This window comes from Lycium ferocissimum, chromosome 8, assembly GCF_029784015.1.
Source record: "Lycium ferocissimum isolate CSIRO_LF1 chromosome 8, AGI_CSIRO_Lferr_CH_V1, whole genome shotgun sequence".
NCBI classification, from domain to species: Eukaryota; Viridiplantae; Streptophyta; class Magnoliopsida; order Solanales; family Solanaceae; genus Lycium; species Lycium ferocissimum.
This window is the reverse complement of record NC_081349.1, coordinates 45,152,751-45,168,064: the sequence shown is the minus strand read 5'-3', so window position 1 is coordinate 45,168,064 and position 15,314 is coordinate 45,152,751. Positions and strand designations below refer to the sequence as shown.

Sequence of the window (15,314 nt, the reverse complement as noted above, 5' to 3'; positions counted from 1 at the left end):
AGATAGTGATAATATATATATATATATATGTTGATAATAAACATACATAAGTTTGTACTGTTTTTATGAATATATATATATACTATGTTCAAAACACGATTAATATAACATTGTAATTTGTGCTTCGTATCTAAAACTTTATTATATTCGTGTTTGCTACGAAAATTTATTAATACTTTTTAAAAGAGAAGACTTGTTTAAAAGAAAACTATTTTCCTCTCTTTGAGATAAAACAATAGCAATATTTAAGCATCAGTTGATACTTTCAATTTTAATTCGATTAATTTAAAGGTGTAAAATAGTTATTATTTTTATCAAATTTTGATTTGGATACTTCTAATTCAAATTATTAAATTAATTTTACATGTTTAAAACGAAACAAAGTAGAAATTGATTTTCTATTTAAACGAAGAAATGGTATTTTTTAATTTTTGGTAAATATTCTCGGTTTAGCTCATTTTACTCGTCATGTTGTCTTTTGCATGATTTTTAAAGGAATCGTAAATTAGAATTATAATTTGACTAATTTACCTTATTCATTATTTGATTTCATTTGATATTAATCTCTTTTCACATTTATTAGATTAAGAATAAAAATGAAATAGTAATTAAATTCTATCTTATTTTAAAATATAAATATTTTAAGTATATTTATTTTAGTAAACATAACAAATAAATGACATGGCGGAATTGCAAATACAAAGAATTAAATATCTAGATTAGATCTCATGCTAATATAAGAAAAGAAAGGAAATTGTATGTATTTGCCTACTTAACCTTTTGAAGAAAATTAATAATATGGGGTCCATATTTTTTACTGTGCAATAATTTCATTTGCTCCCATTAATGGATTAATACGCATGTGGCAATGAATCCACTATTATTGACTTGATGGGGATACTTTGGGAATTACATGAATATTTGATTTTTTAATATATGGGGTGCACGTTTTTTTTTTTTTTTTTTTTTTTTGAAATTGCATTTTTTTTTCATGAGTTTGGAGAGGGTGGGGTCCACTTTTTTCCTTTTTTTTTTTTTTAATATTGCTTGACGTTTTTAGTATGAGGTCCACCTTTTTTTTTTTTTTTAAGAGTGACTGACGACGAAGCATGGGTAAACCGATGCTTCTATATAGTAGAAAAATAGAAATATAATAAAGTATTTCTATCTACTTTTTAGAAGAGTTGGTAATATAATAAAGTATAAAATGTCAAACTGAACACAGACGACGATCTTGGCTCTATAAACCGGCTCTTCTATATAGTAGTAATTTTTGCCCTTAAAAAAAAGTGGGTGGGACCACAAAGGATTTTTTTGCCCTTAAATAAAAAAGTGGAACCGAACACGGACGACGATCTTGCCTCTATAAACCGGCTCTTCTATATAGTAGTAAAGTAATACATATATTATGTTCAAAACACGATATAACATTGTAGTTTGTGCTCCGTATCCAAAATTTTATTATATTAGTGTTTGCTACGAATACAAAGTTGGCAAAAATTTATTAATACTTTTTAAAAGAGAAGATTTATTTAAAAGAAAACTATTTTTCTCTCTTTGAGATAAAACAATAGTAATATTTAAGCATCAGTTGATACTTTGAATTTTGATTTAATTAATTTAAAGGTGTAAATATTCTATTGTTAATGTATGTAGATTGGGCCTAAACAATACCTATTATTTTTTATCAAATTTTGATTTGGATAATTCTAATTCAAATTATTATATTAATTTTACATGTTTAAAATGAAACAAAGTAGAAATTTGATTTTCTATTTAAATGAAGAACTTCTATTTTTTAATTTTTGGTAAATATTTTTGGTTTAAATCATTTTACTTGTCATGTTGTCTTTTGCACGGTTTTTTAAGGAAACGTCAATTAGAATTATAATTTCACTAATTTACCTTATTAATTATTTGATCTCCATTTAATATTATTTTTTCTTTTATGACATTAATCTCTTTTCACATTTATTAGAGTAAGGAAAAAAGAAAAAGTAATTAAATTCTATATTATTTTAATATATAAGTATTTTAAGTATGTTCTTTGTACAATAATTTCATTTGCTCCCACTAATGAGTTGATACGCATGTGGTAATGAATCCATCATTATTGATTTAATGAGATACTATGAAAATTACATGAATATTGTTTGATTTTTTAATATGGAAAGCACTTTTTTTTTGTCATTATTTATTTTTTTAATATAGGATTCACTTTTTTTTTTTTAAATTGCTTGATTTTGTTAATATGGGGCCCACTTTTTTTTTCCCGTGAGTTTGGAGATGGTGGGTTCATTTTTTTTTTTTTTTTTTTATATTGGTTGGTGTTTACTATGGGGCCCACACTTTTTTTTTATTTAATGCAACGGACGACGAAAAAGTGAGCCAAACCGGCTCTTCTATATAGTTAGAAATAATAGAGTAATATTCTAATTACTTTTCTATTATATAGAAATGTGGTAGAGGGACGAACAATGCAATCAATTTCTGTACCAAGAGCAATAACAATTGTACTGTAAACTTGGACCAATCTCATTGGTCATTGAATTTGTTATTCATTCTAATGAAAACGTGTATTAACAGCAATATCAATTGTACTATAAACTTGGACCAATCTCATTGGTCATTGAATTTGTCATGCATTTTTATGAAAATTAGTTTTTGGCCACATTACTAAAAATATATGTCCAAATTACTTGTTCATTTACAAAACTACGATAAAATTAATTAAATCTTTCCCATCTTACCCTCTCCGTCCCATATTACTTGGCTACTTAATATTTATTCTCTTCTTATGTATACACGTGTGCTCTTCAATTTTAATTATCTGACACATTTATTTCCTCCGTATACTTTTACTTGTTTACTTTTGACTTTTCAAGTTCTTTAACAATTAATAAATGAAGTACTCTCTCCGTCATATATTACTTTGCCACATTACTAAACTACTTTTTTATCCCACGTGGACATATGTCATAATACTGAATATTTATTCTCTTCTCATCTATACACGTATGCACTTTAATTTTAATTCTCCGACACATATTTATTTCCACCGTTCACTTTTACTTGTTCACTTTTGACTTTTCACTTTTTTTAAGAATTAATAAATGAATTACTTCCTCCGTCTCATATTACTTGGCCACATTACTAAAAATATATGTTCAAATGACTTGTTCATTTATAAAGCCAAGTAAAATTAATTAAATCTTTTCCATCTTACCCTCTCTGTCCCATATTACTTGGCCACATTACTAAAAATATATGTCCAAATTACTTGTTCATTTACAAAATCAAGATAAAATTAATCAAATCTTTCTCATCTTACCCTTAGTAATAAATGTTCTTAAAAATAATCAATTTTGATTAGAATATATTTATTGGAGAGAGATAGGGGTAAGATAGTAAAATACATCTTTTATTTATGATTTCTTAAGGGCCGTGCAAAAGGAAAAGTGACAAGTAATATGGGACGGAGGGAGTATATATCTCACCATAATATTCATATTTATTGGTACAAGTCTCAATAACCTTGGAAAATAATTTAAAAATGAGTAATTAATGTGAAGGATAAAATTAATTATAAGAACAAAAATCTTTCTCTTGATATGTTAACATGGACAAGTAAAAGTGAACGGAGGGAGTGACTTTTATCCCCATTTTTCTTCTTTGTCAATATTTTAAATGTAAAGAGAGGACGAACAATAGCAATGCAATTTGTACCAAAATTTATATAAATTGTACACTTTAACTAACTACTTTTTAATCCCACTTAGATATATTTTCATTTCGGAATTAAAATTTGGTGATTTACGATATAACATATATTTTTCTAATTTTGATTTCTTTGTAACAATTTTTTAATCTATAATTGTTAATATAAAAAATTATAATATATTTTTTAATTAATTTAATAAAAATATTTTATTAGTTTTGCTTTTAAAAAATCCAATATATACAACAATGGTTCTTATGTTTGGATCTGAACAATCAATTAATTGAGATGGACATTAACCTGTCGGTATACATACAAGATATTAAAGAATTTAAAAGAAAAAATCTAGATTCAAAATATTAATTTTCCCTCATATTCTTAATAATTTTCTATTTCACATCGATGAACAACTTTCATTGTCATGATAATGAGAAAAAAGTTCGACTCTTTCCATCTCAAAGACTTAATTCCATCATATGTTTTTAATTTTTAAACTCCATTTTCTAAATATAACTAAAGTGATGGTACATAAAATACATTTTTTATATGTTGCTAGATATAATAATAATTTTAGAATATTTTTAAAAGTTATTTTCAAAATACAAAACCTTAAAGACTGATTAATTCAAGTGAATAAATATGTTTGCACGGGCATATATTACTAGTTATAATAAAATATTCCAATTAGGGCTTAATTAGTACAAATAAAAGGAATTTTCTTTCATAGAAAAAGATTCCAAGGCTGACCGCCGCCTCCTATCCTCACGTGAACCTATAGTATTCCACAACTTTTTCTATTCTTTTTAATAATAATAAAATATATATGAAATTTGCGGAAACCATTCATATATAAAATTATCAAACCACAGTCGAATACTTAGAGGATCAACACGCCAACCCGGTACCGGCGGCAGCGAAAGACTCAATCTCTCTATTGTCCCACACGTATCTTAGGATATTTTCATGTTCCTATCAGATACCAGTTCATCAAGAACAAAAAATCATATTTGATCATGTTTTCCATTTTTAAACGGATTCAGAAAAACAAATCATATACACTACTGACACATGTATATGTATTTTAGGCTATCTAATTAGATGCAAGTAGGCTTGGTGTCAATTGATAGAAATACATGCATAAATAACGGCAGCAAATAGCATAATCAAGATAGATAACACATAATCAAAATATTAATCAAACATAAAATTGATGTTTATCTCTTGAAGCGTGAATGCAACCTCAAATTTAGCTTTCAAGCACGAGCAAAAACCATCCACGCGATGATCTTCTATTTTATAATCCGAATAATACCAGAATCTACGAAATTCGTGTGGATGAATTTCTATGAAAAAAGTGTAGAAACTTATCTTAACCTTCGCCTCCTTATAGAATAAGACTCTTTATATAACTACAGGTTTTAGAGTTTAAACCCTTTTCCCAAACCTGCTAGGTCTTTCTTTTCCATCAAGAAATCGGATTCCATTTAATTCTTATTATTCGGGCATAGCAGGGACCACAAAATTTAATTAACGAGACTTCCTATTATGGAATTAATTCGAAATATCTGAATTAATCCCACTATAATAAATTACGAATTATTCCACTAAAAAATCATAACCGCACTCCTCAGTTGAATTTCAAAATCTTTCATTAAATCTTATTTAACTCCCCATGTTAAGATTACAGATACCAACAATTAAATTAAATTACTAACAATTTAATTCATTGACTAATTAAATCTTTTATATTTCCGCTTAACTTATATCATGTGACGGACACAAAATTCACCTGCGGGGTTTTCACATGGGACTTATAAGCATCCATAAAGGGGTATCATCAATCTCTAAGTTAAGACATGGATTCTATCAACTAATTATTATTTCACAAATGTATTTTGTCATTATCCAATTTATCAAGAATACATAGACCCGCAATTGAGTCGTACCTTTTAATAAATCAAAATAATGAACAAATTACATTGATCATAATAATTATATCAAGATTAAGAGTATAAGTACATTTAATGAACTAGAGAAGTTGTTTTATATATTCAGTACAAAAACACTTATCTCTATTTGGTCAATTCAATACATACAAAATGTATTAGCTTAAGAAGTCGGAACTATACCGTTCCCATAATGAAGATACATTATATTTAATCTTGTGCTACAATCATACCGATGGCTTTGTCCAATTTCCATCTTAGATTGTGAACATAAACTTTATACTTAGAAGAGCCGATGATTTAATCTTCTGTGTATAAGCTAAACTCTATACACTAAATCATCTACTATATAAGAAAAGGACACACATACTAATATATAATCTATTTAAATCTTTATTAAAAATTAAATAAATAATTATTCTATAATAAATACTATATCCAAACACATGGTTAATAGTATATATCCCAACAAGTGGAAGTAGGTAAAATAAGTTTCACAAATGGCATTCCATATTGGTTATGTCATTTCCATCCTCCATCACACCTCATCTTCACCCCAAACCCCATAACCCCCATCTCCACACCCCTACCCCTACCCCCACCCCCACGCTCACCTCCTACATATTTGTCTAGATTATATATAAATACTTTTAGGACACTATATTTTACTTATGTTCCGAATACAAGAAAAATAAATAAACAACCCAATAATATATTTTCCTGAAAACAGATTTCAAAAAAAGCATTTTTCATGGAAAACATTTTCCTTCGTACTGAATTGCTATATATAATTATAATCAGTACCAGATTGTCTTTTTTAATTATCGGTGTGCGTCCAAAGACATCGTTTGTCTCTAGGTGATTAGGTAGTGTCAGTCAAACTGAGACAACAATATTTAAAGCATTATGATCAGTACCAGCTCTCCATTGACTTATAACTTTTGTCCCGCCAAAGTCTTCGTAGTTTCTGCTCCGAGTCTACCTTTCGAAAGGTAACCTTCTTAAACTAAGAAAAAAATGAACACACATATAGTTGTCCTAAAGTTACCTCCTTTGCTTTCTCTTCATATTTCTATAATATCAGTCCTTGAATGTCCCTGCAGCTGCAAATTAATTGAGTCCATTTGACCATTTAAATTTCTCCTTGCTTCAGTTAATTTCACAAGGTTGCTAACGGTTAGGTCTTGTCATGAATTTTTTATTTTATTTGAATTTCATAATTGTGTTTTGCTTCAAAAAAATTTTTAGTGGAAAAGATTTCTTGTATATTTGACTAATCTTTTCTTGAAAAAGTAGTTTCGAACTTCTATTTGACTTATCTTTTTTGGGAGAAAATGTTTCGAACTTCTATAAACTGAAGGTCCTTCACTCTCACACGATACCACGATAACATCCACAAATATAGTTATTAACGAGTTTTATTTAGAGGAGATTATTCTCTCGATAGTCTTATATTTTTGTATATTTTTTTGTATATTAGTTTTTCATATATAAGTCAATTGATCAAATCATATTTAAAAAGATTATGCCTCTTTTAGTATATTTGCTTTAGTCTGATCTATCAGCATTAAAAGTTTGTAATTATTAACTCACGCATGATGCCTTATTATCTCGATCCCAACAGCAACTTCAACAGTTGGACAATGCAGAAGAAAGTTCTTGATCCTCAGGAGAGATTTCTTCAGCAATGGAACCAAGTACTTGTCTTGGTATGTGTACTTGCAGTGTCACTGGATCCATGGTTCTTCTACATTCCTATCATTGATAACAAAAAGAAGTGCCTTGATTTGGACAAGACATCAAAGATCACTGTTTGCGTTCTGCGTTCAATCACTGATATTTTATACATCTTTCACATTATCTTGCAATTTCGTATTGGCTTCATTGATCCGTCTTCTCGAGTTTATGGAAGAGGTGAGTTGATTGAAGAAGATTCCTCTGGTATAGCCAAGCGATACTTGTCATCTTATTTCATTGTTGACATTGTAGCAGTCCTTCCACTCCCACAGGTATGTATCCTCAAAATCTTGTACTTGTATCTTAAATACCTAATTTAATAGGAGTATCATTCATAAAGCCACATGTTTGTCAAATATTAACTTTTACTTTTTGATAATTACCTTTTATTTTTAAAATCGTGAGTTACTCTTGTAATTGCGTTATGACAAATAAACATGTCTTCGTAATTATACTATGTAATTACTAGATTGTGTAACTATCACCCTAGTGATTACACCAATTGCAGTTGTCTGATGGCTTTCCAAACAGAGCATTAACTTAAAGAGAGTATGATATTAACAAGTTAACCTTACTTTTATGCAGATTGTGATATTGATTATCGCTCCCAGTGTGAATCGTCCCATTTCTCTGGTAACGAAAGAAATGTTGAAGATTGTCATTTCTGTTCAATATTTTCCAAGAATTTTTAGAATTTATCGATTGTACAAAGAAGTAACAAGGACTGCAGGCTTATTTACTGAAAGTGCATGGGGTGGAGCTGCTTTCAACCTTTCCCTCTACATGTTGGCCAGTAATGTAAGTTTCCTTTCAACCAATAGACTAATCAAACATTACATAAAAAATAGTTACTGGTAATTACTATCCGTAACCTGAAGAATAATCCAGGCAAATACGCTGATAATGAAAAATTATTTACACTGTCAACGTATGTAAGTTAAATCCACTCTAAAAACTCTGTCACAATAATCAATTCCAACAGCTAGTCAGGCATAAAGAGAAGACCTACACTGATATAGCAGGACTTCCCAAGCTATGATTATACTTTCTTTGTACATAGTACTCTCAAAACCACAGAAGATAACAATATACAAAATTACTCTGCTCAATATCTGAAAAGTACTAATGACTTGCCTTTTATTTTTTCAAATTCAAGTAAGAAGCTGATTGCCTGAATAACCTTCGACCCTGTTACTTGTGTGCTTCTTTTTAAAATGGTTAACATATTCAAGATAATTACCTGATTACAAAGAACTGCCTTTGGACACGAGATGTCATATGGTTCCGAAGGATGAACCTGATATAGGCAGTTCCAAAAAGATTTCATTCTTGAACGAAAATCGATTTTAATAGGTGCAAATCTGTTATCTTAGGTAGTTGGAGCCGTCTGGTATTTGATCTCAATAGAACGCCAAGATAGTTGCTGGCGCAGCGCGTGTGCCAAGATCCCCTTCTGTTCGTCACATAACTTATATTGTGGAGGAAAAACAAATGGAAATGCTTTGTTACTAAATTCGTCTTGCCCTCTCCTGCAACCAGAAGATATAAAGGATCCAGATGACTTTGATTTTGGAATCTTTCTTGATGCTCTTCAGTTTCGGGTTGTGGAAAAGAGAAAATTCCAGTCCAAACTCCTCTACTGTTTTTGGTGGGGGCTGAGAAACTTAAGGTCTGTTCACCTTTACTTATTCCCATACATGCTATTGACCTTGGTTTTTCTTACAGCTATTAAGTTATTGCAGAAATTCTGAAAATTCTTATGTTTTGGATAATATCTCTGTTTGTATCTGACTGCTAGTACGCTAAAAGAGGCGCATTTCTTAATATGACTTAGCTTTGGACCAAAGAGAAAAGACAGTAGAGCAAAGAGGTTTCCGCGGGATCTAGTTTCTTTCAAGTAACGGGTTTTAGCCAAGTGACAAGATCTTCTGATCAATCGAGAGACCATTTTGATTCCATTAGTTATTCAAGTAACGGAAGCAAGCCAACTGTTGGTCGTGATGTGCCTTGAGATGGCCTTCTCCTGCCCCCTTTCCAGTGGTTGTTCTGTTGCGTCTGGCCTGTTGTTGATATTGAAGCATTATGTCATTATCTAATGTTTTTACCATTCTTTGACGAAATCGTTGCAAAATTATGAGAAACTTAAAGGAATCCTAATGCAAATCACATAGCAAAGGATTTTGTATATATGAAGGCAGAAGGGAGATTAAGTTATAAAAAGAAAACATTTGGAGTGTGCTAAGTTATTTAGTTGTGCATGTCCAAGAACTGCCTTTTTACAGAACATCAACTTTCTGATGCCTAAAGTAATTTGTGACTCACACAACCAAGTTATCCTTCTGGGGAAGTACTTAAATTAGTTTTTTTCACTGATCAAATGTAAAAGATTAATTTTTTCAATAGGGTATGCTGATTATCATTATTGGTCCTTGATACCACCAGATAAACTTTTACTGCTATCAACTTTTGATGTTCATCTCACTTGTTGATCTAGAATTAACAAGTAGCTAAGCCTTTTTAATGATTTCTCAGAATCAGCATGTTGAGTAACTTCCATAATTCTATAACTATCTCTTTGGACTGTGTTGAAAGCTAAAAAAAATTCCTACATGTTTCAGTTCTCTTGGCCAAAACCTTAAGACAAGCAACTTCGATGGAGAGATTCTCTTCGCCATCTTCATCTCAATTATTGGGCTAATCTTGTTTTCCTTGATTATTGGCAATATTCAGGTTAGCACACTTGTCCTTTATCATACAATCTTGAAAAGGTGCTATTGGAGTGAACTTTGAATTGCATGACATTATAGGCATCGAATTCTCTTCCTCTCATCAGGTCTAAGCTATCCAACTAATGACCAAAACCATTTATTTTGTTATGCATTTTCATTTTCAACAAAGCTACAGCTACTCTTATTTTCAAGTTCATGCTCAATTAACTGGTTGTAGAAGGTTACTTAGCTAATTTCTAGATTGCTTGTTCCACTTGTATGTTAATTTCCAATGATTGCCTATCAAGTTTTTCTGATAGTGTAAATAGAAGTTAAATAAGTTCGATTAATTTTGTGTTGGTTGTTGGAAACAGAAATATTTGCAATCTATCACGGTTAGAGTAGAAGAGATGAGACTGAGAAGGCGGGATGCAGAACAGTGGATGTCTCATCGCATGCTTCCACACGATCTGAGAAAACGTATTAGAAGACATGAACAGTACAAATGGCAAGAAACCAGGGGAGTTGAGGAAGATTCACTGATTCAAAATCTCCCTAGCGACTTAAGGAAAGATGTAAAGCGCCATCTCTATTCGTCTTTGGTCAAAAGAGTAAGTACTTATGACATTTATCGTTATGCCTCTCCAACTTTACTGGATTTTAATAGCCATTCAGCATTTGTTGTGTCAAAATGGTGCTTTATCTGGAATATGAACATTTTGACTAGTAAAATAATGTGAACCTTGAACCTTTCTTTTTGAAATGGAAACAGAAGGTCAATTATTTCCTATTGTTTCAAATCACTTTCTGTATATGCAGTCAAAGAATGTTACTTCCTCCATTATATTTATAAGATGGTGTTTGACTAAGCATGGAGTTTAAAAAAGAAAAACAAGACGTTTTGAACTTACTAAAAGTACCCTTAGAACCTATGTTGCTCGGACCCTTCACTTTTCTTTGCCGCACCCGTGTCCGACACGACACGACACGACACCGACACCGACACCGGATTCGTGTCGGATCTGGTCAAACGACATTGGATACTTTGATCAAATCCATGGACCAATCGAGAAAAATTTGAGGCCAAATTGAAAGAAACGGAGAGCTCTTGAAGAGTGGACACTTATTGTATCGGGAAGAGTTTCAAGTTAATTAAAAATTAATATTTAATTATAAATGAAACATAACTATAAAAAATTATTTTTGTTTTTTTATTTCTAGGCATAGATTTAGTTATTTTTCTTATAATTTTGAATTATTTTAGCCGAATCCCCGCACCCGTATCCGCACCGGATCCGTACCCCCGAATCTTAAAATTTAGATTATGCCGAATCCGACCTCTAGATCCGTACCCGTATCCGACACTCGACACCGAGTCCGAGCAACATAGCTTAGAACTAGTGGTCGTGAATATCATGAATATCATGATATTTCTATGGCTTATGACTAAGAGCACGTCATTTAGGGTAAAATGAAAAAATTAAAGTTAAAGAGCTTCTAAACTTAAAAATGTGTCCTTTACTTGAACAAACAAAAAAGAATTGTGTGTCATATAATCCGAATGAAACCTCATCGAACCACATTAAATATTTTCAACCAATCAATCAACTATGCATGAGCCCAAACTAGTAGGGAACCACAGCAAGTCTTGTAATATTAGTATATATAAAAGGTTGTTCTTTGTTTTTCCTCTAAATTGCATTGGTTTGGAACTGAAGGTTGTCATATTTGAGAAAATGGATGAAGACTTACTGGATGAATTGTATGATAGACTGAAACCAGCACTCTACACAGAGAAGAGCTTCATAATCCGAGAAGGGAGTCCAGTAGATGAAATTCTCTTTCTAGTGAGAGGTACTTTGTCATTGAAGGACAAAGATGGTAGAGACTTCTGTGGAGTGGAGCTTCTTCCATGGGCTTTAGAATCTCATTCTTCCTCCAGTACTTGTCCCATTTCAACTAGAACAGTGCAAGCCGTAACTGATATAGAAGCTTTTGCCCTCAGTGTTGATGACCTTAAGTTTGTTACCTCACACTTTAGACTACATAGCAAACAGTTCAAACATATTTTCAGGTAAGTTGTTTAAGCCTGGTTCCTTTTCATTACAGCCTTCAGTTTGGGAGGAATGCATGATACTTGAGTTACTGGCACAGCATAAGTTTAGGGGGTTAATTTCACGGATGGTCACCCAACGTCACTGAATTAATTTTTGTAGTAGAAAAAAAAAAAGTCAACTATTCTTATATGTCACTGAAGATATAGAAACACCAAAAAATGCTAAATTTGGTCTTGGAAACACAAGTAGGCTGCCAGTTCAGTAAATTTTTACATAACACTCACGTGGCACCACTTATGAGAAATACTCTCATTTTTCTACCCACGTTAAACAAAAAATAAGAACCCATGATATGATGTACCAACATAGTGAAAAACATCGGGTATTACGTTGGGTTAGAAAATGATTTCTTTTTTAAAATGATGCCACATGGATAGCATATAACATGGCTATACTTACATGACAAATTTATATCAGTGGCACCCTACTTGTGTTTCTAGGTACCAAATTTAGCATTTTTTGGCATATCTTTTATTTTTTGTAACTTAGTTGAGTTATTTTTCCATTACAAAAATAAATGTTATCCCATTGATGCAATAATCTGAAAGTTAAGTGACCAACCGTGAAATTAGCCCTACATAAGTAACTGGTGTATGAGTCTTGGAGGAAACCATTAACGCTTGTGTACTTCGCTATTTCAGGTTCTACTCACGACAATGGAGGACATGGGCTGCACGCTTTATACAAGAAGCATGGCGTCGACACTACAGGAACAAGCTTGTGAAATCTTTAAGAGAGGAACAAGATAGACTGAAGGCTGCATTAGCAAAAGAAAGCACAAATGAACCAAGTCTTAGAGCTACCATTTATGCATCAAGGTTTGCTGCTAATGCATTGCGCGCCTTGCAACGCAACCACACAACTGGTGCCAAATTATCTCCGACATTACCTATGCTACTTCAGAAACCAGCTGGACCAGAATTGTAGTGAGGAAAATGATTCATGAGGTGGGGAGGCTTAGTAACAAGAAATGTTGGAAGATGTTTACAGGGCCGGCTGAAGCCTAAAGCCACCAAAGCAGTGGCTTTAGGCCCTAAATATATTAGGGCCCCAAAATAATTTGTATTATATATATGATTTTAAAAAATTATATATTTATAATTAGTGATATTGTTATAAAATAATAAAGCAAGAAGAAAAATATTGCAGAGAAAGAGAGAAGAGAGGGGAATTCTTTATTTTTCTTGAGGGATGAAATACAATGAACGGAACATCTCTATTTATAGGAGAAAATTTACTTGGTCCCAAAGTTACTAGCCCTAAATTTTCTCTTAAAGATAGACATCCATAATAATAAATAATATTTATAACACTCCCCCTTGGATGTCTATTTGAGACATAATGTGCCTCGTTAAAACCTTACTAGAAAAAATCCAGTAGGAAAAATTCTAGGGAAGGAAAAAGAGTAAACATTTCTAATAGTACACCTTTGGATGTCTATTTGATGCATAATGTGTCTTTTTAAAACCTTACTAGAAAAAATCCAGTGGAAAAAATTCTAGGGAAGGAAAAAGAGTACACATTTCTAATAATACACTATTTGGTTGCCTCATTAAAAACCTTACGTTAGAAAATCCAATCGGGACAAAGCCTTGGTTAAGGAAAACATAGTACAACACGTATTAACTCCCCCTGATGAAAACATCAATCCAAAACTTGAATCTTCGCATTCCAATCTTGTGAACTATCTTCTCTAAAGTTGCAATTGGTAGAGAATTGATGAACAAATCAACCATATTATCACTCGAACCCATCTGTTGCACATTGATATCACCATTCTTTTTGGAGATCGTGTGTGAAGAACAACTTTAGTGAATTATGTTTTGTCCTTTTCTGAATCTTCTCTTTTGTTGGGCTATGTACGCTGTTGCATCTTCAATCTTTGGATAGAGTTGCATCGGCATATAATATTTTTGAAATCACTCCAAGTGCATTCCTGACTTGCTTTATAAGCCGATGTTATCTTTATATGATTTGACTGTCATGTAGAATAGTATTGTATGACTGTAATCCCTCATAGTCATAGCAAAATATATAAATGAATCAATTGCATAAAGATATGGCACTTCAGGACCAAAGAATTCTGCAAATTTCTCATTTCAACTTCTTTCAACAGATAATATACTGCTTTTGAGAACTCTTCAGGAGTTTCAATAATATTCAAGTCATCAACTTGCATCAACAATATGACAGATTTTGATTTCCACAAAGACGTAAGGATAAATAGACCCTTAGTTAATGAATATTCATTAAGGTAATTAAACTGCATTCACCTTGCTTGATTTAATTCATATAAGAATTATGAACAAATTTCTAGAAATTGTATATGCATCAGGCATTTAAAATTCTTCAAGAATTTTCATATGAATTTTATCAAGTAATTCATGTAAGCTGTGACAACATCTATTTCTATTTAAATGATGTGACATCTTCTGGTGTCTGGACAGCAGGTCCAATAAGTTTTACGCTTACCAAAATGCGTCATTTCACTTGGTAACAATGTCTATGTTAGCATGCTTTATAGACATATAATTCAGATCCTCACAATTTTTTACAATATTGCGCTATATTGTATGAAAGATATCGTCGACAATATATCATTTGTATCGGTTCGCAATGTGACATAACTTATTGAGATCTCATCACTTCCATTATTTTTAGGTACCTAAACCTCTCATGAGATTTCATGAAGTGTTATGTCGTATGCTCTTCAAGAGCACATTGCCTCCTTATTATGATCATTTTGATCATTTGCTCCTCTCCCTTTTCAAGGATTATTTCATTTGGAACCGATTGATCTACCATGCTTCATGTATGTTGTATACTTTGTCCTTCAGGGACATTAATATTAATAGGAGCGCTTTGCAGCTGAAATATGAAATTAGTTTTGGGTCAGCAAATGTTTCTAGCATTTAACTTGAATTACTTTTTAAATGAGGATCATACTAATGATAATTCACAACATATTTCCTAGCTACTTATTCTCTCCCCGTTATGTTAGAAAAACTAACATATATGACATCTTCTTTGGGGAAATTCATCTTTGTGCATCAAGGTAGATTAACTAATCATATACCACACATAAAAA

The 15,314-nt window shown here is 31.5% G+C and overlaps 1 protein-coding gene across 1 annotated transcript; it reads left to right on the top strand.

Moving 5' to 3' along the window:
* The first annotated feature begins 7,262 nt into the window (after positions 1–7,262).
* On the top strand, positions 7,263–13,153 carry LOC132066413 (cyclic nucleotide-gated ion channel 1-like). Its single transcript, XM_059459728.1, has 7 exons — positions 7,263–7,673; positions 7,987–8,199; positions 8,775–9,070; positions 10,020–10,131; positions 10,484–10,720; positions 11,828–12,183; positions 12,868–13,153. Exons 1-7 carry the CDS (start codon positions 7,263–7,265, stop codon positions 13,151–13,153), a joined length of 1,911 nt encoding a protein of 636 aa, XP_059315711.1.
* Positions 13,154–15,314: the final 2,161 nt, after the last annotated feature.